The following is a 23,989-nucleotide window of genomic DNA, read 5'->3' as shown; positions in this document are numbered from 1 at the left end:
ACCCTCATCTCTTGGGTCATACCAAGTCCAGTTCTAGATCTACAAACAGCCTTACTTCCCTAAATGAAGAGACAGAGTGTTGTCGGACAGCCAGGCCCCATCAATCAGCCTCTCCCTACCCAGTGTGTGTTCCACAACTGCTTAACTTCATCTGGATAATGAGGGAGGCCTCAGATGAACACGCATCTGTCAAATCATTACTCAACATGTGGATCGTGGATCTCCCCTGCTGCCTCTCAGCAGTCAGTTGCTACCAGCTGAGAGCAATAGACACCAACATGCTAATCAGGAATCCCCATCATATGTAACCCACTGAAGGTGTGAACCATGGCTGAGCCCCACCAGCAGTTAGAGAAGCGTGGCTCCTCCTCTGTCTCATTTGAATTGTTAAAGACACAATTTACTCAATCCTTTTTGGTGTTTCAGCAGGTCGAGTTTGTTTTCTTTTCATTTACGAAGATATTGATTCTTGTGGCTTTCCTTTGGTTTTCCATCCATTTTTTTCCGCTTCTTCCAATTGAGGGTCGCGGGGCGGCTGGATCCTATCCCAGCGGCTACGGGCGAGAGGCGGGGTTCACCCTGGACAGGTCACTCGTCCATGGCAGGGCCAACACATAGAGACAGACAACCATTCACACTCACAGTCACACCAACGGTCAATTTAGAGTATCAATCAGCCTCGTCCCCTCTTGATGTCTTTGGACTGTGGGAGGAAGCTGGAGTACCAGAGAGAACCCACGCAGGCACAGGGAGAACATGCAGACACACACAGAAACTTGAACCCGGAACCTTCTTGCTGTGAGGCGACAGTGCTGACCACTGAACCACTGTGCTGCCTTTCCTTTGATTTTGATAATTCCCATTTAGTTTCATATTGATTGTGATATTTTAAAAACTTGTATCCATATGTTAGGACTGTTTTAATTATAGGCTCATTGCCTGTATGTGTGACCAGTTTATAGATTCTGCTTCTTGTTTTTGATGGTGTTTCATTTTCCTGTCCAGGAGGTTTTGGGTGGAGTGCAGGCATCCCCACCCCTTGGTAAATCAGGAGGTGGTGTTTCTTTTACCTCTCACCTTTTCTCCATTACTAGGCCAACCAGCTGACTGGTTAACACACCTTCAGCAACGGAGGGGTGTTAACCAGTGAAATCACCTGTTGAAGTGTTTGGTTAGAAGGAAAACCTGCATGCGCACGGCCCTCCGTGGCACATGGTTCCCCACCCCTGCTTTACACCTACTGATGGTGTACGACTGGATAATTAACAGCAGATCCACTGAATGGCCAATTTATCTTTCACTTCAAAAAAGGAAACCATAATCTAAGATGGTCCACTGCCTGCCTGCATCAACCATTTTTCCAATCTCATCAGTTAAATGTAGTAGAGTGGAATGACATTTTCTAAAAGTCTTTGTTGTAGCTTCGTTCATTAAGCTTCTCAAAGTCTGAATTACCTTAAATTAAGAGAGTCCACTTGAATTTCTAATTGGGAATACAAATTCTTTTTCTGTATTTTTCCATACAGACCTGAATGACTGGGGAGACTCTCAACAAGACTGTTTGCAACTGAAGTGTTGATTCAAACGTCCTGCTAATTTACCATTGTCTAAAGTAGCATCTGTTTTAAAGCTGCTTTGTCTTCGGTAAGACAAGGAAGGGTTTTTCACAGTTTGCATGAGTCATTTCTGTTGTCAGTTACCTTTTCACAAGAATATTTTTTTTTTGTCATTCAACAATTCCCTGTAAACCTAATTTTTTTTAGTCTCTTTTACAGAGAAAACAGAAGTCATACCGATTTTTTTTTTTTTACTGCAAAATTTCTGGACTCAATCGACTTTCAAATGTCAGTTACCGAAGGTTCGGTCCTCTGATTGTAATAGTCTTAATAGTCCTCATCAACATCAGCACATTTTACACCACCCTGTTTTGTTCAAACTCTCAATAATTGAGTTTTTACGAAAAACAGAAACCTACTCTTCTGGTATTACGACACTTAAAACAGTTCTTTGGGATCTTTTTGGTGTCCAAAACATAAAATGACCACCAATTTTTTACTCCACCAGTATTGCAAATCTTACTTGTGGTTGGTTCTTAGTTTCGTCTAAAATAGTTTGTGTCTTGGATGTCATATAATCAGCTGACAGAGATCAATCCATCTGAAAATATTCTAAGAAAAAAATGTAGCATCCCTCTTGGGGATATTTGTATTTAATTCCATTATAAAGAATAACCTTGGCCTTGGTAAAATCATCATGTCACAATATTCTGGGTTAAAAATTTTAAGATATTATGTTTCTTCATGGAAATATTTAGTAGCAGCACTAGAGTGACATCATCTCTGGGTATGGTAAGGAAATCTGCGAGTCCAACTGAATACTAAGCATTATCAATGCGTAAAATACAACTTTTTAAATGATTTTATTGCCAAGGCAGCACTGTGGTGCAGTGGTCAGCACTGTCGCCTCACAGCAAGAATGTTCCGGTTCAAGTCCTGGCTCCAGCACAGGATCTTTCTGTGTGGAGTCTCCATGTTCTCCCTGCGTGGGTTCTCTCTGGTACTCCAGCTTCCTCCCACAGTCCAAAGACATCAAGAGGGGACGAGGCTGATTGATACTCTAAATTGACTGTAGGTGTGACTGTGAGTGTGAATGGTTGTCTGTCTCTATGTGTTGGCCCTGTGATAAACTGGTGACCCGTCCAGGGTAAACCCCGCCTCTCGCCCATAGCCACTACGATAGGCTCCAGCCCCCTTGTAACCCGTAATAGGATAAGCAGAAGAAAATGGATTGATGGATGGCTCTTATTGCCATTCTATCACTTTTGTCAATCAGACAGGGAAGATGATATGTGCCTGAGAAAGTTGCTGAGTGGAGTCTTTTGTCCAGTTCTATGATTGTTTACTTTTGAGGAACTGTTGATATCACTTCTTCTCACAGTCCGAGCCATCTGGACGAGACAGCAACCAAACCTGAGTCTGTCACTTTCACATCTAAAGTTCACTGAGCTCAGGACCAAGGACCAAGGAAAAGTCCAAAAGAGTGAAAGTAACCAACTATTCAAAGTCCACTAATTTTCTTTCTTTTTAAAAGGAAGCCTTTTTTCCTGTCAATGTCACCAAGTGCTTGCTATAAACTTTGGGACATTTGAAGTAAAAACTGTAATTACTGATGATGTTTGGCCTCATTTGTAAGTTACAAACTGAGTCCTCTGAGTCTTCGTAACTTGGTTCAGCAGCAAGAGATTCTGGTTTCGAGCCCCTGCTGGAGCACAGTCTTTCTGTGTGAAGTCTCCATGTTCTCCCTGTTCCTGCGTGGGTTCTCTCTGGTACTCCAGCTTCCTCCCACAGTCCAAAGACATCAAGAGGGGACGAGACTGATTGATACTCTAAATTGACTGTAGGTGTGACTGTGAGTGTGAATGCTTGTCTGTCTCTATGTGTTGGTCCTGTGATGGACTGGTGACCTGTCCAGGGTGAACCCCGCCTCACGCCTAAAGGCAGCAGGGATCGGCTCCAGCCCCCCCCCCCCCCCCGACCCTTAACAGGATAAGCAGTAGAAAATGGCTGGATAGAAAATACATTATTAAATTAATAACACATTATGGAACAACCAGTATCAAATTGTAAATAGCTTTATAATGCATTAATCTTCCCTCTGGTCTTTTGTTAAATAACCTAAGTACTTACATCACCCTATTCATATTACCTGTTTTGCACATTCTATACTACATATTGACGTCAACCATGACATTTAAGGGCTCTGCATTGATTTGCAGTCCTGTGTGATTACTGTTTTTTTTTTTCGTGGAGCATTTAGTTAAACACTCAAGGCTGCCAAAAAGAAAAACAAAACAAACAAAAAAAACAGCATTTATTTATATTTGTATTTATTATTTATTTAAAAAAATGATAAATCCTTGAGTAATTATACAACAGGAAGAATGGTAAGTTCTACCTTGATTAACACTGTGAACAAATAAAAAAGAAAAGCAAGAAAAGCAACGCTATGACAGAACATCAGAAAGAACTTATCAAGCTAAATATCAAAATATACTGCCAGGAAATACTTAACCAAGTACGCGTTGTACTTTTGTGGCTTTATGTGGGCAAGCGTCAATTCTTTGTTCACAGTGTCACACTTGTAGATTATTATCAATAACGTGATGTCACAGCTCACTTGAATTTGAAGAAATGAAACCACTTATTTCTGGTCAAGTGACCAGTTTTTAGTCAGCAACATGGGGACAGTGCATACACAACATATAAAACTAAAAATAAAACTAAAAAAAACAAACAGTAACACTAAATGCTAATGTAGCCCTCTGGTAATCTTGAATGACAATGCTTTGTTTACTATTAAAATATATTCACGACTTGAAGTGTTAACTAGGGCACTAGAGCAAAAAAAAAAAACAACAACCTCACTCTTTCAATGACATTTGGGCTGCCCCATGTGATTAATGACAAAGGAAAGTCCTGCTTTCTAAATATAGCCCCCCGTCCCTCCCCCCCGTGCCTAGAGAGTCTAATAATCTCTACAAAAAACAAAAAAAAACCCTTCCATGATTCATGCCTCATACTCTGTTCCCTAAAGTACTGCGATCATTTTGGTAGATCAGGTTGAAATTCTGCTTCAAAGATCAAATATATTATGCGTGACGGTTATGACACTGCATGCCAGATTAAAGGCTAAGGGCAAACCCCCACCCTGTTAAACACCCACACGCTTATCATCTCCCTCTTATTCAAAACTTATTTGTGAAATTTGATATGCAAAACAAAATAGAGGAAACACGCTGCTGCCATCCCTGTTAAAGGGCTGTTATCAGTTTACTACATGACACAGTTTCTGTCTCACCCTTGGAAGGTGCCATGATGACGATCGTGGTGTTTCCTTCGCACTATAATATAAAAACGAGGCTTGGTGGCTGGTTAGATCAATCATCGGGAGGTCTGCAAACTGAACTTCTGCTTCTGATCTTTTTGGGTGTCTTTTCATCAGAATGGTAAGACTCAAAACTGGAAAACATGTGCTTTTAATCTTTACAAGATTAACTGGTAAAATATTTGATTGCATTAGATTGATTTCTTTTGTGTATCTTCCTTAAAAGAAATTCCCCCCAAAAAAATAACACTTGAAAATGAAGAAATAATCACTTTTTGCAATATAATTCTGCAGAGAACCTTGTCAGTGTGGACCTTTGGGCTGCTGCTCATCAGCTTGACACCAGCACAGGGAGTCTTTCCAGAAAACTGTATGTTGTCTTACTTACAGTTTACATATTTTTCATCTTTTATCATCATATTGTATCATCTTTTAGGTACCTTGACTGATTTTTTCACATCTTTTTTTGTAATCTTGTGTGTCTCTATCTCCAGATGTGATAGCAACAATCGGTCATTCTGCCACGCTGACTTGTGATGCAGATTTCAATGGAGATGTCACTTGGCTTTTTGAAAATGACAGCGGGGAACTTGATGATTTTCAAGAAGATTTAAAGACAGGTGGACAAAATCTAATTGTGACAAATGTAGCTCGGCCCATGTTGGGAGAATACAGCTGCTGGAATGGAAACAAGCTGTTATCCAGAGTTCAGCTGCTGGAGTTACAGAGAGACGAGGACATCGGTGAGATGATTTAAGCCCCCTTTCTCACTCGCTCTCTCTCTCTCATCTAAATGACCTAATTTCTCAAACACAGGAAATGATTGCATAAGCTCACAAAATCTCTTTATACAGATACATATCAGTGCAGTCAGATAACAAGTCTAGAGCATTAAAAACAAGAAATGCCACCTTGACTGCTATGCCTCTGAGATGTGTCAGTGACTTTTGACCTTTGATAATCCAAACCAGGTGTTTTAGCCAGATTTGAAGAAATTCTCTCAAGGTTAAATGAAAATGGGACAAACAGAGGGAAGAGATAATGGCTCCTGAAACCATACCGTAATAGTTGTAAGATAGAGTGATTTAAAGGCAGGATATTGCGTGTATATCATTCTAAATCAAAAGTTTAGTGTTTAAATGGTAAACTACTCCTGTGGCCCTAACACATACAGGCTAAAAGCAGCCTGGCTAAAGGTGCTATTGCTGTCTCGTGGAACAACGAACATAAGACTTGGAGGCCCATACTGCTTTAAGGAACACATACATACATACATACATACATACATACATACATGTTTTAAGGAAGTTAGAGTGTATATGCTGGTCCAAGATCGTGAGCGCTTTAAAAATGTGTATAACAATTTAAAAAATGACCAAAGGCAGGACTTTAAAATGGACGTAATGTGTTCTGGTCAGCACTCGGGCTGCAGAGTTTCTGAAGAATCTTCCAGCGTTCCAACCGATACAGAAGCACTGCAAATCTTTTTCACTTTGTTATCAGATCAAACTTCAAAGGAATTTAGTGTTGTTGTTGTTTTTTAACTTTTATTTGCAGATTCTCAACTCACGTGCTGGGCAACGTCTTACAACTGTAATTTCAGCTGTAAGTGGAACCATAGTGGAACCACAGCAGCGCACCTCGGACTGGGCCAAGACTGGTTAGAGAAAAACAAACAAACACAAAAATCACCACAATGTAATGAATTAAAATGAGATTCATCATACATTCTTTGTTATTTATCTCTCCAGTCGTGAGGGAAGGAAGTCATGTGTATGGTTAAACAGCATTAGCCTGGATCGGGCATTCCACTTTGAGCTGATGCACAACCTCTCACCCCACGCCGAGGAAAGCGCCATGATTGAAGTCACCTTCGAGGCTCTTATGAACTTCAATAAGATCCTCAGGAGGACCATGAGCTTTTACCTCAGAGATATCGGTGAGCTGACTAAACCAGAGCAGAAGAATGATAAAGATTTGACATTTAAACAGCACTTCTCGTAAAAGTTGTTCAAAATGAAAATCTAAGTGTTGTTCAAGTATTTATTATTTTTTATAAGCGGTAATGGCGAAGTTATTTTCTGACAAAGCAAGAGGACATTACTCAACTATAACAAACCCATCAATGCAACATTAATATACTGATATAAATCTAAGTTGTGCTTTTTTTTGTAAATAATATCATTTCAGCAAAATAACTGAACAACCACACAGGGATGTTTCTAGAATGATTCCAGTTTAAACATTCCTTCTTGACACTTTGAAAGCTATTTCCGAATTTGACAGAAAAAGACTGTATTTGTAATTAGTTTTTAAACACCATTATCTCATTGTAAGGGTTCATTATTTGATTATTTAGAGCTAGTAAAGCTCATTATCTCATGGTAGCACGGTAATTGAGCTCATCATTTTTAGGTAAGAGCTGCAAGGAGCTTTGTTTAAAAGAGATAATAAAATCATGAACTTGCTAGCAACATTCAAAAAATTCACGACAATTACGACCTTCCTCTGATTACATTGTTGCTGCACAGGTTACAAGGAAATTTGGTGACTATTCCTGTGTGCAGTCACACACACACCACCACCACCACCACCACAACAACAAAAAATGAACAGTGGAAATGAGATTAGTTTAAAAAGAAAATACCAAAAAACACCGAAGAATTACTTCAATCTGGAAAACAAAATAAATGTATTTTCCATCTGTCCAGTCCGCCCAAATAGTCCCCACATTGTCGGGGTACAGGACGCCGGCTCGTACCTGAATGTGAGCATCAAACCACCAAAATCCTGGTCCACTCCACTCAGCTTCTTCAATCTGGAGTACGAGATTGAGTCTGTATTAAGAGATAACGGCAAGGTACGGACACGCACTGATACGCACCGATTCATAGATTTATCAGATGATTTGGAATATTGTTTTCTTACTGTGTATTCTCTCATCTGACAACAGTCTGAATTTTCGAAATCCACCGTTCCCAAGGGGATCGCCAAGCTGAGAGCTCACTGCAGGGATTTGCTGGTGGGCTCGGAGTGGAGCGACTGGTCAGATTGGGTAGAAAATGTAACACCAAATTAACTAAAACCACCACTGTCCTATCTTCTCACTCACTGTCCTAACTATGTGTTTCTGGCTCACGCACACACCCACACAGATATATGAGAGGTGCAGCCCTCACTAAACTCAGTAGATTTTATTTATTGTAGATCGTTATTGCATTGTCACTTATTTATCACTTAAAAACTTGAAAATGTATTTATTTATTGTAAACACACACAAAAATGTAACAATTTTTATCTTTCATTTCAGTACGAGTAAGTGAGGTGCTTAAGTTAACATGAATCACACGTATAATTTGCGTCACCTGTCCTGCACACAGTCTCTTTTTTTGCGTGTTATTTCTGTGCAAGTTTCTTGTCATTTTGGTGATTTGTGTGTTGTGCGGAACACATGGCTATTAAAAGCTTTGCAGTCACTTCCTTTTATATGTTCGTCCTTTCTCATCATCCATGTCAACTAATGGTTAGACAAATAGGAAAATACGAAATAACGCAATCCTCCTCTTTCATGCGCACAGATGTTAGCTGGGTATTTTCAAGGGAATTTCAAGACTTTAAGTGATTAATTATGTTGGCGTTTATACGTCAGTAGCTGTCCTGATTACTCACCAGCCTTGTTTTTTAATCTTACATGAGTAAACATGCGGCATATCATTTAAAAAAAAAACTACTATCCATCATATCTAACAGTGTTCTAGAGTAATCAGTGAACAACTATTTTTTTTGCCCAGATTTTTTTTTGGGGCGATTCATTGTTATCCATTTTTTTCAACATGTCAGAAATCCAGTTTTTATATAGGAGGGCCAAGACCTTGGTATTATAGAATAACGCATTGTTACGTTTTGTGACACACAAAACGTTTTGTGACACACAAACTGTAAAAAGACAACTGAAGTTTTTATCCGCTATGATTATTTTTTTTTAAAAAAGAAAAAAAAGTATAATGCATTGACAGAATAGGAAGTAAACAGTACGACTGCGCGGATAAAAACAAAGGATCCCGCAAAGACAGAAAGAAACCACAAAAGTTACAACAGAACTAATGACATACTAGAAACATGAGTGCAACTGATTTTCACAGCTGCCATTTTTACAGAGTAAACACAGCTGTAATTAACAACATGAATTACATCCCTGTTCTGTTTAGGTGAGCCAGGTCTCTGCCTCTTTGAGACTGGAATGGTCAGGAGCAGTACTGAATTGATTATATCACCAGTGCTAACCCCAATATGACATGTCAAATCAAATGCTGTGATAGAGCCTATTAGCCAGGAAAACAAAGTTAATAGAACTCCATTAATGAAACTAAGGTGAGAACACAGGAGCGGGAAGATAAAGATGCAAACCATAAGGGAAGTATTTTTCAAAATAAAAAATATTTTAAGCGGTCCCCAACAAAATGAAAGATGCTTTCCAAATTATTTCAAACAAAAATTAGAAGGTGAATGTAAATACTGAAAACCCAATACACTTTCAAATATTAAGTGAAATTGATGTATATTTGCAAGGGTGCCTAACAGGCTCATCTAGACTATGTAAAAGAGTAACGGGATTCCTTTCCAAGAATCACAGCCAAAACTTGCAAACAGAAATACACTGTAAATAGGGGGCGGCATGGCTCAGAGGTAGAGTGAACATCTAGCAACCGAAGGGTCACTGGTTCAATCCTCACTTCCCCCAGTGACCATGTTGAAGTACCCTTGAGCAAGATACTGAACCCCTAATTGCCCCCCCCCCCTCGCCCAGTGTCAGCTGGGATAGGCTCCAGCCCCCTGCTCCCCATGTCCCTTAACGTATAGAAAATGGATGGATGAATATAAAATAGAAGTAACATTTTCTTTTGTGAATGTTCTGTCTTTAAAATTTGCTGATTAAGTTTTTATCACTCAGTATTTTTCCATAATCTGTTACTACAGGTTCAGACAGGAAAGACAAAAACTTTGCAAACGCCAAAAAAAATCCAAAAACTACAGTCCAGAAAAGCCCTGCCAGCAAAGAAAGAATAAAACAACCGGAGGTGGAGTCACACAGTTTCAATAGCTAACTGGCACCATGTATGTGTATCATCTATAAATACAGTCATTACATCTGAATGTGTGTGGTGTTGTGTATTTTAACCAATGTGTTTTCATGTCATTGTCACACTTCACTCCTCTCTTTATGAGACTAGTAAAAGCTAATAAAGGCTACTGTAAACCTGCACAGTGTCTCACAGATACATATACAGACTGTGTGCATGTTGAAAATTTGAAATAAGTATTAGAACAATTCGTCAGTGTATTCTAATGAACCAGGTTTCATGGTAGCCTAGAAATCTAGACTGCCCAGCAAATTTAATTCGCAGCATCTTGATGTAGGTCTGCCTTGCCAGGCTTGTTTCAGGGTACATCATAGCACTGAAACTGTTAGACCTGCCCTCACCAGACCTGCCCTCACCAGGCTACCAGAATCAGCACAAGAGGAGACAAAGTGTCCGCACACGGAGCTCAAGGTTTAACAAACGAGGTTTATTAGAGTACAGTGGTCAAGGTTTCTCTGAGACACAACAAACAAGTGGAACGCTAATAAAATACACGGGGCGCAAAAAACTAAAATTTGGCAACACACTATAACTTAACGCGGGCAGCACTGTAAGCTGAAGGAACGATAACAAAAGGTGACCACCAGACTAACTCTGGGGGTGAAATAAGAATTTGGGGGGAAAAAAAAATATAAATCAAGGCTGAGGAATCAGCAAGCCAAATAGAACGGGAACGGAAATCGAAGGAAATCAAAAGGTCAGCACTCAGCTGCTATAATCCGACAAATAGCTTTAAGAAAAATACCACAGAAATACTGGGTCTTCTGGCACACCTTAGTGGCTCAGGAAAAAAAAAATGGAGCGAAATCACACTTAGAAAAAGTAACAATCAACGAGGAGGTCTCTCTACTCGGACTAGAAAAGTAACAAGGAGAAAAAACTAGAAAACAGCGACAAGACAGCAAACTCGGGGAAAAAACTTACAAAATGCACAGAAGGTGAGCAGGTCAAGACGACAGATGCTATTTAATATTCCACCACATGGAAACAACCAGCTCGGACTTAAATACCCAGGGGGGGTAATCAGGGAATGGATTCAGCTGGTGTTTCCTGTGTGCCGCAGAGTGACTGACAACGGGAGCAGCCAATCACCAACCAACAGGGGCGGAGCTCGGAACTGGGTGGAGAGAGGGAAATGGCACATGAATGCAGGATCATAACAGAAACAGCACTAGTCATTGTCAACAATGACCTCCTACTGGCATCAGATGAGGAACTGGTCTCAGTGCTGGTCTTATTAGATTTCAGTGCAGATTTGATACCATTGACCACCATATCCTTCTTCAGAGACTGGAACGTGTCATTGGCATTAAAGGAACTCCACTAAACTGGTTTAGATCATATTTACTAGGTTGATCTCAGTTTGTACTTGCTAACGATAATTCCTGTGAAACCACTACAGTCAGCTATGGTGTTCCGCAAGGGCCTGTGCTTGGACCAGTCCTCTTCACTCTATATCTACTTCCATTTGGTAACATAATAAAGAAACTCAATTAATTTTCACTGTCATGTCTGTACTTATCAATGCATCCATATGAAACAAATCAGCTGACTAAACTGGAGGCCTGTCTGAAGGAAATAAAATCATGGATAACCTGCAAATAAGGTCTGACAAAACTGAAGTTATTGTACTGGCCCAAAACACCTTCGGAAGACCTTATGCAATGAGACAAGTACCCTGGATGGCATTACCCTGGCCCCCAGCACTACCGCAAGGAACCTAGGAGTTCTCTTTGATCAGGATCTGTCCTTTAAATCCCACATTAAACAAATCTCCAGCACTGCCTTCTTTCATCTACGTAACATCGCTAAGATCAGAGACTTCCTGTCTCAAAACGATGCAGAAAAACTACTCAATGTTTTCGTTGCTTACAGGCTGGATTACTGCGATTCTCTCCAATTAGGCTGTTCTAATAAGTCTCGAAAGTTTCTCCAGTTGGTCCGAAACGCTGCTGCCCACATTTTGACTGGAACTGGTAGAAGAGACCGTATCTCTGTTGTACTTGCTTCTCTGCAAGAGCTCCCTGTTACAATCATAATAAAAATTCAGAAAAAAATCTTCTTCTAACATACAAAGTCCTCAACAATGAGGCACCTTCATAGTTGAAAGAGCTCATAGTCCCCTATTATCCAGCTAGAACCCTTCACTCTCAGGATGCAGGGTTACTGGTGGTTCCCAGAGTCTCTAAAAGTAGAATGGTAGTCAGAGTCCTGTGAAACCGTCTCCCAGTTTCAGTCCGGGATGCAGATACCCTCTCTAACTTTAAGAGCAGACTTAAGATTTTCCTTTTTAATAAACCTTATAGTTAGGTCTGGCTTAGGCTAGCCCTTAGATGTGCTGCTATAGGCTTAGACCTAGGGGATGTCCCATGGTCCACTGGGCTTCTCTCTTCTCCTCTCTTTCCTCTCTGTCCTCCTGTATGTGTTATACATATATCTTACTCATATGTGTTACTACCTTGTCTTCTTCTCCAGAGGCTTTGTGCTTCCCCACTTCCCAGACCCCTGACCGACGCTGCTGCTGGAGGAGGCTACAGACCTGAAGTGGCTCAAGCTGCCAACTGCAGTACCACCTATTCATGTCCCTGTCCGTCATTATATCACCCTTTCTCTCTCTCTTTTTCTCTGTCCTTCTGTATATCTGTCTTTCTCCATTATCTGTCTTTGTCTCTGCCCTATTTTCCTGCTCTCGTTTCCCCCAACCTGTCAAAGCAGATGGCCATTCCTGTTGAGCCTGGATCTGCTTCATGCTCCTGCCTGTTAAAATGAAGGATTTCATCACCCTTGTGGGGATGTGCTTGTTCATAGAGAACCGTTGGATGTAAATCAATTGAAGGAGTGTGGTGTGTCAGTTGTCATGAGATAACCTTTGTTATATACAAATAAAATTTGCTTGACTTGACTTGAACCAGTGGGTGGCGGAAAAAGCTTTTGGGTTCATTTATCAACCACCAATAAATTCGACGAAGAAGAAGTCTACGCTCATGCGCATTAAAAACTGCGGAAGTATTTGCTGCAAGGCTTTGTTGTTTACATATGGTTAGAAGCCTGATCTCTAATATTGAGCCACATTGGACCTTCGTCAGTTTAACTTCAAGGAACTCTACAGATGTCGTCAACATGGCAAATTTTGTACGGAAAACAGCGTTATTGTTATACCAGTGGTGGGTTTTCATGCTCCTCTGTTGCCCGTCAGGTAAGTGTCAGTGGTTTGAAGATTCAGTGCTAAGATGCAAACGCTAGCTGAAGGTTTTAGAGGTACCTCAAAGCTGTCGTTATCTCTGAAGTTTAGCTAAATTTACTGCTTCATTGATGGAAATATAGATGTGTTATATTTCCTGTGACTTTCCTTTCTTCATCTACAGATGTAACGTCGCAAACATTGACTCGTACTCATGTTGTCGTTCACTTTGTTTTAAAAGTTCTAATTTTGGAAAATTCTAGGCTTTGGGCTCAATGAATTGCTGTATTTCCGAGTCATACATCCAGAGGAGATAGGATACATATTCAGCGCAGCCCCTGCAAAAGACTTTGGAGGAGATTTTGTGAGTTGTACCATCAAAATTTTAGGGAGACTAAGAGACACACAAATATACCCTCTATTGAATTATATATGACCTCTATCATTCTGTCTCCAGACGTCAACGTATGATGAGATTTTCCTCGTGCCAGCAGACCCAGCAGATGCCTGCTCAGACTTGAAAGACAGAGACATCATCGAGGGACAGGTGATTCTGGTGGAAAGAGGGTATGTCTGTATTTATTGTACCCAAAGACTAAATCTGTGTAGAAGCACTTACCTTTTTATCATATGTGGTTGCTGTGTGTCAGGATACAGGCACAGTTCCCTTGTCCCAGTTCAATCATGACCACTCCACTTGCTAACACTGGTGCTACTTTACAATAAGCCTCCCATGATAAAGGTTTAATAAATGGTTGGGAAGACTGATACTACTTGTATTGTAAACACTTCATTCACATTACTCAGCAGCTGTAAATAACTTTTAACATAATTTCTCATATATCAATATGGGGTCACTATTTGGCAAGATGAGAGAATGCTCCATCCAGGTAGCAAGATCTGCCTATTTAATCTAGATGGCTGAAAATGCTGTTATATTACAAACCGTCTCGCCGAATAGTGACCGTGTATAGATGGACTATGACAAGATGAGTTTGTTTGTAAATGTTGTTTTTTTTGTCTTGCGTGTATTTGTGTGAATTCCAGAGAATGCTCCTTTGTACAAAAGGCTCGATATGTGGAGGAAGCAGGAGGCAAAGCGGTTCTGATTGCAGATAATGCCATGGATAATGACAGTCATTACCTTGATATGGTCACCGATGGAAGCGCAGATAAACCAAGCATACCTGCTTTATTCATGCTAGGACGTGATGGGTAAGAGACATGCAGACGCACAAGTACAAATACATCATAGACCTGTTTAATTTCAAATTAGTTTTGACTGATATTTTCCCCCCATGTATTCTAGGATGATGATCAAACGATCTCTACAGAGACAAGCTCTACTGTGGGCTGTTATTTCCATTCCTGTCAATGTTTCCTCTTTGGCCTCCTTCCCACTCAAGCAGCCTCCATGGACACTGTGGTAGAAATGGTGCACACCCACGACATCGTTCATCTCCAAGATCTCTCACATTCATGTGTATGAATCGGTCAATAAACTGGTAGCCTCTCAGGGATCTTCTCACACGCACCTGATGAAACAGCAAAATTAACCTGTGTTCACATGAATTAGACAAAAACATCACACAGACCTTTAAAATCATTTTTCCTAGAGACATTTGAGGGTTTGTATGGCCTGTAGTTTGGATTACCAGAATTTTTCAAGTACATTTGTCTCTCCAAAGTACTGTGCAGATGATCTCTTGGTTGCTAGTGACTGATGGGGGAAAAAAAGGGGTGGAGGGGAAGAATTGGACATGAATATACTTTACTGCACATTCTCAGTGTTAAAAACCTGAATGCATTTCCCGCTCATCTGTTTGAACACTTTCTCTTCTGATGAATAAACACACATACATATATTTAGTCCAGGACATTGCCTGTCTGACATGAGCATTAGTATGTGACAGTTTTTTTCTGTTTAATTACTCAAGCCAAGAGTAATTACTTTAATACGACTGTAATTTTTATCGTTTTGATGCAGATGAACAATTTTACAGCAGTTTGGATCAATGGGTTTTACTCAAAGTGATGTCGAGGAACCAAAAGTTCTACAAAAACGAATGGATAGCAACAGCTAACAAATGCTAACATAGTAGCAAAAGCGGGTAGAGATATTTATTAGTCCTCAGTCGCCGAGCAGCGCGACAGCTCGTCAAAGAAAAGACGCAACGTCATAACATTTTTCATGCGTTGTGTCAAGCGAGAACATGCGCTTCCTGTGAGAAAGACCTGTATTTGTTCATTTGTTGTGTAATATATTTAAATAAAACTACAGAACAAAGGCGGCTTTTTATCTCTGTTCAAATGCCCCCCAAAAATTGTATTATTACATCATCATCATCATCATCTGGTCACCTCATAATAAAACCAGATGGATTTTGTAAAATGATGTTTGTTATTGCAAAGAAAGGTCATAAATAACTGAGATAAACAAGTAATTGAAAGTAAAAGATGCAAACTACAAAGGATGGCGGGGTTGGTGGTGCTTGTTGAATGTAAATATATATGTGTATGCATTTGGACCCCTTTAGATTTTAATGTGTAAATCTTTTCTCTAGAGGAATGGTTTTTGAATTGCAACACCCCCATGGAAAGAAATATACTCTCATATCACTGAGGTTACAACCAAGTATAAAACAAGCCTTATTCTAAGAACTATTTACACATTTTTTGTCGTTTGTAATAGTTTTCACAGGCACATTCCAACTCTCGTATACTTACATAGGACTGTCTGTCATATCTTTGTGTCCATCGGTGGACTTTCCCACCAGGATAAAAAAAAAAAAGGAAATGAAATGGGTTGTTCCTCAGGATCAACCTTAATTGTCCTCCATGTTGCTTGTGAAAACACAAGATCGTGATGTTTCAAGGTAGAGGTTATGATGAGTCCAAAGACAAGAGACGTTTTAGTGACACATTCACCTTTTCTTTCAGTTTTAATGATGAAGTGACAGGAAACTTTTGTAAAATGCTGTTGTTTTTTTTCCATGAAATGAACCACGATTTACAACTTCCCGTGCTGATAAAAACTCTTTTATATCTGAAGTACAAAAACCACGGCAGAGTTACACTGATGTTGTGTCCATTTGTCCAAATGAATCTGAATTCAACTTGAGTTTAAATGGTCACTGGCGCTCCACGAGCATGTGGTGCACACAGGCATAAGAGGGTCCAGTGTGTTTGGAACTGATTTTGTTAATGATTTATTTTTGAATCGAAATAAATTTGGAAACCATAATTAAACTGAAAATATAACTCATAAATACCATAATAGTCAAATCAAACATCTAGAACAACCATAATAAAGTATTAATACATTAAAATCACCTGCCGAGGAATCAAACCCCGGTCTTCTGCGTGGCGGCAGATGGACTGACCACTGTAATAAGAGGGATTTTGTATTTCATGCAACTACTTTGTGTTATTATTGCTACTGTTAGAATAATTGAACCACATCGGGGTGCTTTAAACATTGTGATGGGTTTTTGTTGTTTGTTTTTGGCAGTAAAATTGCGGGAACTGTGAAAATCGACGATTTGTTGAAGACCTCAAGAAAAAAAAAGTGTGTCATATTCTGATAACTAAAAATCTAACAAAGACACTTACTGTTTGTTGTATTTTTACTTATGAACGAGTTTAGTAAGATTTGCGTGAACCTTACATTTAGAGGTGAGGTGGAAATGGAGAGGGTTTATTGCAAGTTCTTTCCCATGTGCAAAAATTTGTTTATTTAGAATATGCCAAATAACATAAATGGGAATAATCCCACAGATGCGGCGTAAATAAACACCTCATTCTGAATATTACCAAAACTAGAATATGTACCTTAATCAAAATGTGATGAATATGTAAATGTCATCATTGTTTTCAGATGTCAAGTAGCATCTGAAATTCTTGTTGCGTAATTGATGTCACCTCTGAAAGAAACGGCGGCTTCGGGATCAAAGAGAAATGCAACATTTTCCAACTTTTTGTGGTGAAACAGGATTTTTTTGATGAAATATGCCAGCTACTGCATATTCCACTGAGTTTAGCCGACTGCATTAATTTAAGCGACTGCAGAATCCTGTTTTTTTTCTGGAAAGGCTGGGAAAGTAGAAAAAAAAGAGTTGATAAAAGTCAGATACGTGATGCACAATCACAATGATGCGCTATGATAATCAAAAAACAACAAATCTACATTGACAGAATAAATAAAGGGAAAAAAAAGTTGTTGCCTGGTTGAGTGTTCACTGGAATCCGTGAAGCGCGTTGAACAATTCGTCCTGCGAGAAAAACAAAGAAAAAAGGTTTGCAAGATCATCAAATTGAAAACAGCATGTAAGTGTCATTCTGTCAAGGAAACTTCACAGTTGTATGAAAAACTGACTGAGCAACATCTCAAAGCAAGATATTGTTTTTTCAACTTCAACTTTAATGGTGAGTGTCATTAGAAACTTCATAAGCTCTCTGCTTTTCTGCATCAAGGTCCTTCTTCTTTCCTTCTACCTTCCCATGGAGAGGCTCTGATCTGAAGGTGGCTGGCTGGCGGGGGAAGGGGGGGGGGGGTCTCTCCTCAGATGCACTCTGGACAGTATAGTCCTTCCAGTGCATGCAAGGTATCAGCTAAGGATAATGATTATCCTCGCTGACCCTCAACCAGAAAAGCTCTTCCCTCCTCAGAACGCCAACAGAGAGCATCATTCCCTGCCCTGTGAGCACATCTGATACAGCTGATGTTGACAGTTTAAAAACCAGATCACATCCTCGTGAGGTCATACCATTGGGTCCCACACAGGCAGGTCCAAGTCCAAGTCCAAGTCCTGTCTGGTTTTCAGGGTCACCGGGGTGGGCCACTCCCTGAAACAGAAAACACAGTGTAGTACTGTTCATGTAGTCCATGAGCGTCAGAGGAAATGAAATGAAAAATACATTTTCACTGTTTTTAATACACAGAATCAAAAGGTGCTCTGACTTCTTTTTCATAGGGCCTTTAATGAAAAAACTAGACTGCAGTGGATCTTGAAATGTTCACTCAACAACTCACCACATGGAGGAAACATAAAAAAACATCACGACTAGGATGGCTGGTACAGCATCGGGATAAAGCTGGCACACCCTGGCCACCGGGACGGCCCAGGAAACCTAAAAAGCCCAGCTTGTTGGAGTAAATCTTGTGGCCTGGAAGGAAATGAGACGATGTCAGAAAAGATTATAAGCTCTAATTTGGAATGATAAAGAGAAAATGAAATACAAGTCATTGGAGTCTGCGTTACTGTTGGTGAGACAAGTTCAAAGTAATAAATCTGTTAAACCTCAGTCAACTGAACTGACTGTTGTGTTTGTTCAAGTCACGTTTGGCCCATAGCTTAATGGCCCTCAGAGCCAGATGGAGAGCCTCCTGGCTGGGCACCAGATGAATGATTTCCTTTGAGACAAAAGATAAATATGAGTTCCATCACAGTAGAAACACAAATGTACAAAACAACTGCCGTCAGGTCTTGTGAAGAACTGTTTGTCATTTCTTTTATTGTTGGGACCGCGTACACAAGTTTGTTGCAGCTCCCTCAGCAGCCCTGTCTTTAGGACGTGGAGCTTCTCGTGGATGCTGCTCCTGTCGATGGAGGCGTAGACCAGGTCCACTGGAAAAAAGAGCCAGACAAAAATGATGAAGTCACAAGCCATGCAAGAAACACATTTTACTTGCCTGCACAGTCTTTACTTATTTCTCAAGGCAACTTACCGACGTCTTCAAAGGTGAGCTCTACCTGCGGGTCAAATGCCTCCTTCACGGCACGCGTCTCTGTCGCCTCCTGCTAAGCCCAGAGCCTCTCAGCGAAGGAGGTGAAAAAATGCCTCTCCCATTGCATTCTTCATACTCCAAATCTATACCTATTTTCAGTATCTGAATCAGCACTGTAGGAGTTTTGGAAACATTACTAATGTACTATATGCCCAAAACACTTAAAAGAAAATTTTCTTTTTTCTATGTATATGTTTATGAATTAAGGCTGGGCAATTATAATTGAATTTTACTTTCAATTACAATTATGGCTTAATCTGCTTTGAAAAATGTAGTTTAAGAAATGCATGACGTTTCCAAAGTCAGTGGGTAATCATGTTCTTCATGTAATTCCTGTTGCTTTTTGCCATAATAGAGCAGCCCTATTATCAATACAATACTTCTGTATCATCAACAATAAGTTTCAATATTTAATACCTAAGTTTGGATAGCGCAGGTTTTCCTGAAATTTCTGAGCTTGAGGGCCGGACAGTCTGCATTTATTTGTGGCTCTTCAGTCGTGTTAAGTACAATAACTATCTTTTATTTGTTTGGATGTGTTTTATTTTCAAAACGTGAATGTGGGAATGTTAAGAGTGTGCATCAGAGGAAACAACAAGATATCAGCTATTAAAGGTCAAAACACGGTCACTTTGGCCGCAAACACCCTCATCCATGCACATGGTCAAATCGCCGGTGCACATTTAAAACTTGGAGTGCGTTTCAAACTCACCTGTGTAGATCACATTTGGATCAGACCTCTCAAATATCACGACATTGCACAACATGTCGCTGCCACCACTGGTCAAGCAGCCTCATTGCTTCGTTGAAAGTGATTTTAATTCACGCCGACAGCCGTTTAAAGAAAACATGAAACTACACGTTGAGTTTTTGAGAATTGTTCCTTTTAAACAAATGTTTATGGAACATATCAAACTCACAAGAACAGACAGCATAGGACATATACAGTAGAGGATTTAAAAGCTGGAATTGTGAAAACTGCCACAGCTGATTCATTAAATTCTACTTTCGGAGGCGCATGTCTGAGAGAGAGCAATGAGTCACTTGTTAATGTTTGACACATTTGTCTTGTTCTGTGCTGTAGAACGATGTTGTTGAAGCAAGAAGGGCCTGCGTGCTGAAAGCGCTAATGATTTACCTCAATGAAGACTCTGAAAATCTCCTAAGAGAGCGCATGGACAGGAGTTTGGCCTCTGCTTTCTACTTAATTTAGCTTCAGAAACTGAAAATGTGATAGTGCTTTTAGTAGTTTCTGACAAGTCCACACCACAGAAGAATAAGATATTAGGCTCAGGGTGCATATATAACACTTTTTAACAGAGAAGTTCCTTATTGTTTTGGATCTGAACATGAGATCTCTGGACAACAAGAAAATTGCATCAGACTGCCCTGCTTACTTTAGTTCAGACAGAAAAATTCAGGCCATGCTTCCATGATAAAATCCCTTCATTGAAATCACGTCAATAGCATTTTGTGGCTGAGTGTTTTCAGGAATTCTTTATGGATGGTGCTACATCCTTCCAGACAATCACAAATGTAGTCTGGAAGAACTGAAAATTGGAGGTCGGCTAAACAGAGCACAGATGGCCTGGCAGATGATGGAGTCATCAAGGAAGGTGCTGAAGTGCTGCAGAACTTTGGTAACATTGCAAATGCACTCGTCATTTCGTTTGGCCTCACGTACTCACTGGACCTGAGCTAGCCAACAAACCTGAAGCACACATCTGAGGTTCTGCAAAAACTTGAGAGGGAACTAGACGGCATCAAACTCTCAAGGACGGCCCAAGTGCTGAAACATCAAGTGTTTGAAGGAACATTTTAGACCAGTCCTGTTATCCTGAGCAGCACAGAGAAAACTTAGAGGACAGATTCCATCCCAAATCATCTTGCAGAAAAACGATTTTTGGATCTCCATGTTCAACTGTTTATGAAAAGTGGATCGGATGCTCCAAATGTTCAACACACTTGAAATGTTTACAAAAGGAAGACAGAATAGCAGAAACCTGAAAAAATAACCAAGGAGAAGTTTGAATTTGTCAGCCGCAGAACGAGAGATGGAGAGTTTGAAATGGAGAGTGAATGCTGAGTTGCAGCAAGGAGGACAAGAGAAACAAACACTGATTCCTCCCTCGCCCAAGCATGCTCAAGCGGTGGGGAGGAAGATAGCATTTTGAAATATTTTACACAACAAAACATTGCTCACCCTATTCATGTAGACGGTTCACCTTTTAAATATGTCGAATGTACCGTTTAACAGTGTTCAATAATTGTGACGAAAATATGATGCGATATGGTGATGGACATATTGGATCACATTGACCTCCTCTGTATTCATGAACACCTTTTTTAAGGGTTTAAATGTGTCCTGAGACATTTAAGGATTTATTCGAAGGCAAGAAAAAAAAAAGAAGAAAAAAAAGAAAGAAAGTGTTTCTCTCTGAGCCAGACTGGGTTTGTTAACTTCAACTATAAAAAAAAAAAATGCTGCGTGACATAAAAAAAAAAAAGATGTTTAGCCTTTTACTGTGTGGGGAAATGATGTTAAAATGTATTTGACTAATTTCATTCCAAACAGACATGAATAAAACAATTGCACTTCTTTATGAGATAAGTTCAACGTCAGCACATTAACAGCTTATTCAAATTTAATTCATTTTTGAAGTGACTGCTTTTGTTGAATAATGTATGTATCGACCGCATCATTTAATTTCACCTTAAAGCTTGGGAAAGTTGGAAATCTTTTTTTTTTAAAATAATAATAATTTTACACGATAATATACCGTTTGTCAAATAGTTTCAAATACTCATCGCGAGGTTGTATGAGGGTAGGGCCCGACGCTCCCTTTCCACACATGTAAATTAAAGTCAGTATATATTTGTAGACTTTTATATTGATTTATATTGGCCAATTAAATCTGTGTGTCCGAGCTGACGGAGATGAGCGCGCACTGAGACGCAATTTTGACCTCTCTTATAGTTATCATTCTCCGAATTGAGTTCTTCTCATGAAAAGGAACATTTTATTACATTTTGACTGTTGTTGTTTTTTTTGTACTGTAAATGAGGCAGGAACATATTTGACAACCGGTGAGGAAAATATATGAGTGACTCGAAAAATGATGAATTTCCACATGAAACTGCACAGTGAACGTCAACGCATCTTCACCTGCCTGATCTCTTCCTCCTGCACCTCGGACACACCCTGCCCCACACGATCCTCACCATGGCCTCTCTCAGAGCCGGACTCCCCCACAGGTACACCGCCGGGGTACACACGGCGTTCAGACGAGCCATGATGGCGAAAACATTGGTAGCCTCGTTCCGAAAAGTCAACCCTCCTCCCGTCAACAGTCTTAACACGATATTAATAAAAGAAGGACCCCACAAAACCAAGAAACTTATGACCACGAATATAATGATTCTCAGGGATTCCTTGTTGCTTTCCTTGTCTGCGCTGGGGGGGTCTCTCTCCAGCTGGTACCTGGCGACCACGTATAGCTTGACGGTCATGACCAGTTTGGTGAGCACCACGATTTGTAACGCAACAATACTGAACACATAGATCCGGATCGCCTCTGACAGCGGACACACGGATAGAATAATAGTCTGAGCGTACACATGGAACCAGCAGTACACGTTCACGGAGATAACGACCCGCCGCGTGATGAAGCGCGTGTACATGAATGGATGGCAAACCGCGAAATACCGATCAAATTGCGCAAATAAAAATGTCATGACGTTTACCCCAAGAAGTGACGGTAATATATTGAAAGTTCCATTTCTGGAAGGAAAACCCTCCCGAACATCAAACAAACCCAGATAATACACCGAAAACCCCACGAACGTGTCACAAATACTGGTGTTCAACATGAAGATGAACCTGTTCTGGAGGCGCAGCGCTCTGGTCGCGAGTATGCAAATAACTACAGTCCCTGCTAGTAGAACAGCCGTGAAGGCGAATAACAGCTGGAAGATAATGATAAAATAATCCTCGGAACTGTCGAAGTCCACCGCCAGAGGGACTCCTCCGGTCAGGCTGGCGGTGAGGTTGCTGGGGAGCATCGTTGAAGTTCCTCACTGCGCGTCTTTATTTATGAGGTCACAAGAATCTCTGGAGATGCTCCAAGCACACAGAAGCCCGGCACGGAGATTTCTTTTGCCTGACTAAAAGGTCATTAACCCCCCCCCCCCCCATCTGCATATTTTAATAGAGCATATTTGTAAATTCTGATTATTTTTGACTGGTATTGCTATTGTGTTATGATTCACAATATTAGACAGAGTTTTGGTCTCATTGGTTACGTTTTAATTAAAAACCATGTCAAAAGGACGATGGTATGAACTGTTTAACCACCATACCTTTATTTTGGAGCACATTCGGCCTTTGGCAAAAAGCCTCGAAACAACTTTGAGCAATTTTTCATCTTTATCTCACCTGAATCATCTTGATTAATCTCGATTTTGATCACATGAGAATCAATTGCCCATTATATATGTGAAATTGATTCTGATGTGATATATATATTAAGAAATTAAGAATTTAAAGTAGCGAACGATTTTTTTCAACAAAAAAAGAAAGCTCGTAAAGCACATAATATTTTTTTTCTTAATGAGATGCAGGTCGCATTTAAAAAAACCCAAATTTAGCTCCTTTTATCCGGTAATCTGACAGTATTTTGAAGGTGTATTTGTACCTCAAACAACTCTCCACTCTTCTATTTCACCACACATTACCTCACAAAAATTCATGGAGCTCGTCCTGATCCAACGTCCAGCATACAGAAGTGTAACGAGGGTATCTCAAGGCCCCCATGGTGCCCAAACGATGGACTGGAGTAGGAAGACACATCTTTCGCCAGCGTGTGAAATGAAAAGTATCTGTAATATTGAATGAAGTAGAGTGGCTTTTTGCCCATGTTTTTGGTCCAAGCTGCAGTACTTGGTAAGAAAACGTTTTATACCTTTATATGCGTTTATTGCTGCTTTTATCCTTGG

At 40.1% G+C, this 23,989-nt stretch overlaps 3 protein-coding genes across 3 annotated transcripts; 2 read left to right on the top strand and 1 right to left on the bottom strand.

Moving 5' to 3' along the window:
• Nucleotides 1-4,841: 4,841 nt before the first annotated feature.
• Nucleotides 4,842-8,226, top strand: il12b2 (interleukin 12B 2). Its single transcript, XM_086205367.1, has 7 exons — nt 4,842-5,005; nt 5,179-5,254; nt 5,379-5,627; nt 6,442-6,544; nt 6,636-6,823; nt 7,596-7,744; nt 7,838-8,226. Exons 1-7 carry the CDS (start codon nt 5,003-5,005, stop codon nt 7,961-7,963), a joined length of 894 nt encoding a protein of 297 aa, XP_086061493.1. The 5' UTR covers nt 4,842-5,002; the 3' UTR covers nt 7,964-8,226.
• Nucleotides 8,227-13,024: 4,798 nt separating this feature from the next.
• LOC147260161 (protease-associated domain-containing protein 1-like) lies at nt 13,025-16,752 on the top strand. Its single transcript, XM_086205366.1, has 5 exons — nt 13,025-13,221; nt 13,470-13,570; nt 13,664-13,773; nt 14,254-14,421; nt 14,516-16,752. The coding sequence occupies exons 1-5, from the start codon at nt 13,062-13,064 to the stop codon at nt 14,634-14,636; spliced, it is 660 nt and encodes a 219-aa protein (XP_086061492.1). The 5' UTR covers nt 13,025-13,061; the 3' UTR covers nt 14,637-16,752.
• Nucleotides 16,753-22,156: 5,404 nt separating this feature from the next.
• On the bottom strand, nt 22,157-23,056 carry LOC147260160 (uncharacterized). The gene has a single exon (XM_086205213.1). It carries the CDS (start codon nt 23,054-23,056, stop codon nt 22,157-22,159), a length of 900 nt encoding a protein of 299 aa, XP_086061339.1.
• Between the last annotated feature and the right edge of the window lie 933 nt (nt 23,057-23,989).

Source organism: Aulostomus chinensis, chromosome 6 (genome assembly GCF_037954235.1).
Source record: "Aulostomus chinensis isolate RoL2024-O1b breed Wild chromosome 6, RoL_Achi_v1.0, whole genome shotgun sequence".
NCBI lineage: Eukaryota > Metazoa > Chordata > Actinopteri > Syngnathiformes > Aulostomidae > Aulostomus > Aulostomus chinensis.
Note: the sequence above shows the minus strand (reverse complement) of the source record. Positions and strands in the feature narration are given on the sequence as shown.

Coding starts and splice junctions, on each gene's coding strand:
- il12b2 (XM_086205367.1), top strand. Junction 5,255..5,378: donor GGGAGTCTTTCCAGAAAACT/GTATGTTGTCTT, acceptor CTCTATCTCCAG/ATGTGATAGCAACAATCGGT. Junction 6,545..6,635: donor CTCGGACTGGGCCAAGACTG/GTTAGAGAAAAA, acceptor TTATCTCTCCAG/TCGTGAGGGAAGGAAGTCAT.
- LOC147260161 (XM_086205366.1), top strand. CDS start 13,062: ATGGTTAGAAGCCTGATCTCTAATATTGAGCCACATTGGACCTTCGTC. Junction 13,571..13,663: donor AAGACTTTGGAGGAGATTTT/GTGAGTTGTACC, acceptor TTCTGTCTCCAG/ACGTCAACGTATGATGAGAT. Junction 13,774..14,253: donor GTGATTCTGGTGGAAAGAGG/GTATGTCTGTAT, acceptor TGTGAATTCCAG/AGAATGCTCCTTTGTACAAA.
- LOC147260160 (XM_086205213.1), bottom strand. CDS start 23,056: ATGCTCCCCAGCAACCTCACCGCCAGCCTGACCGGAGGAGTCCCTCTG.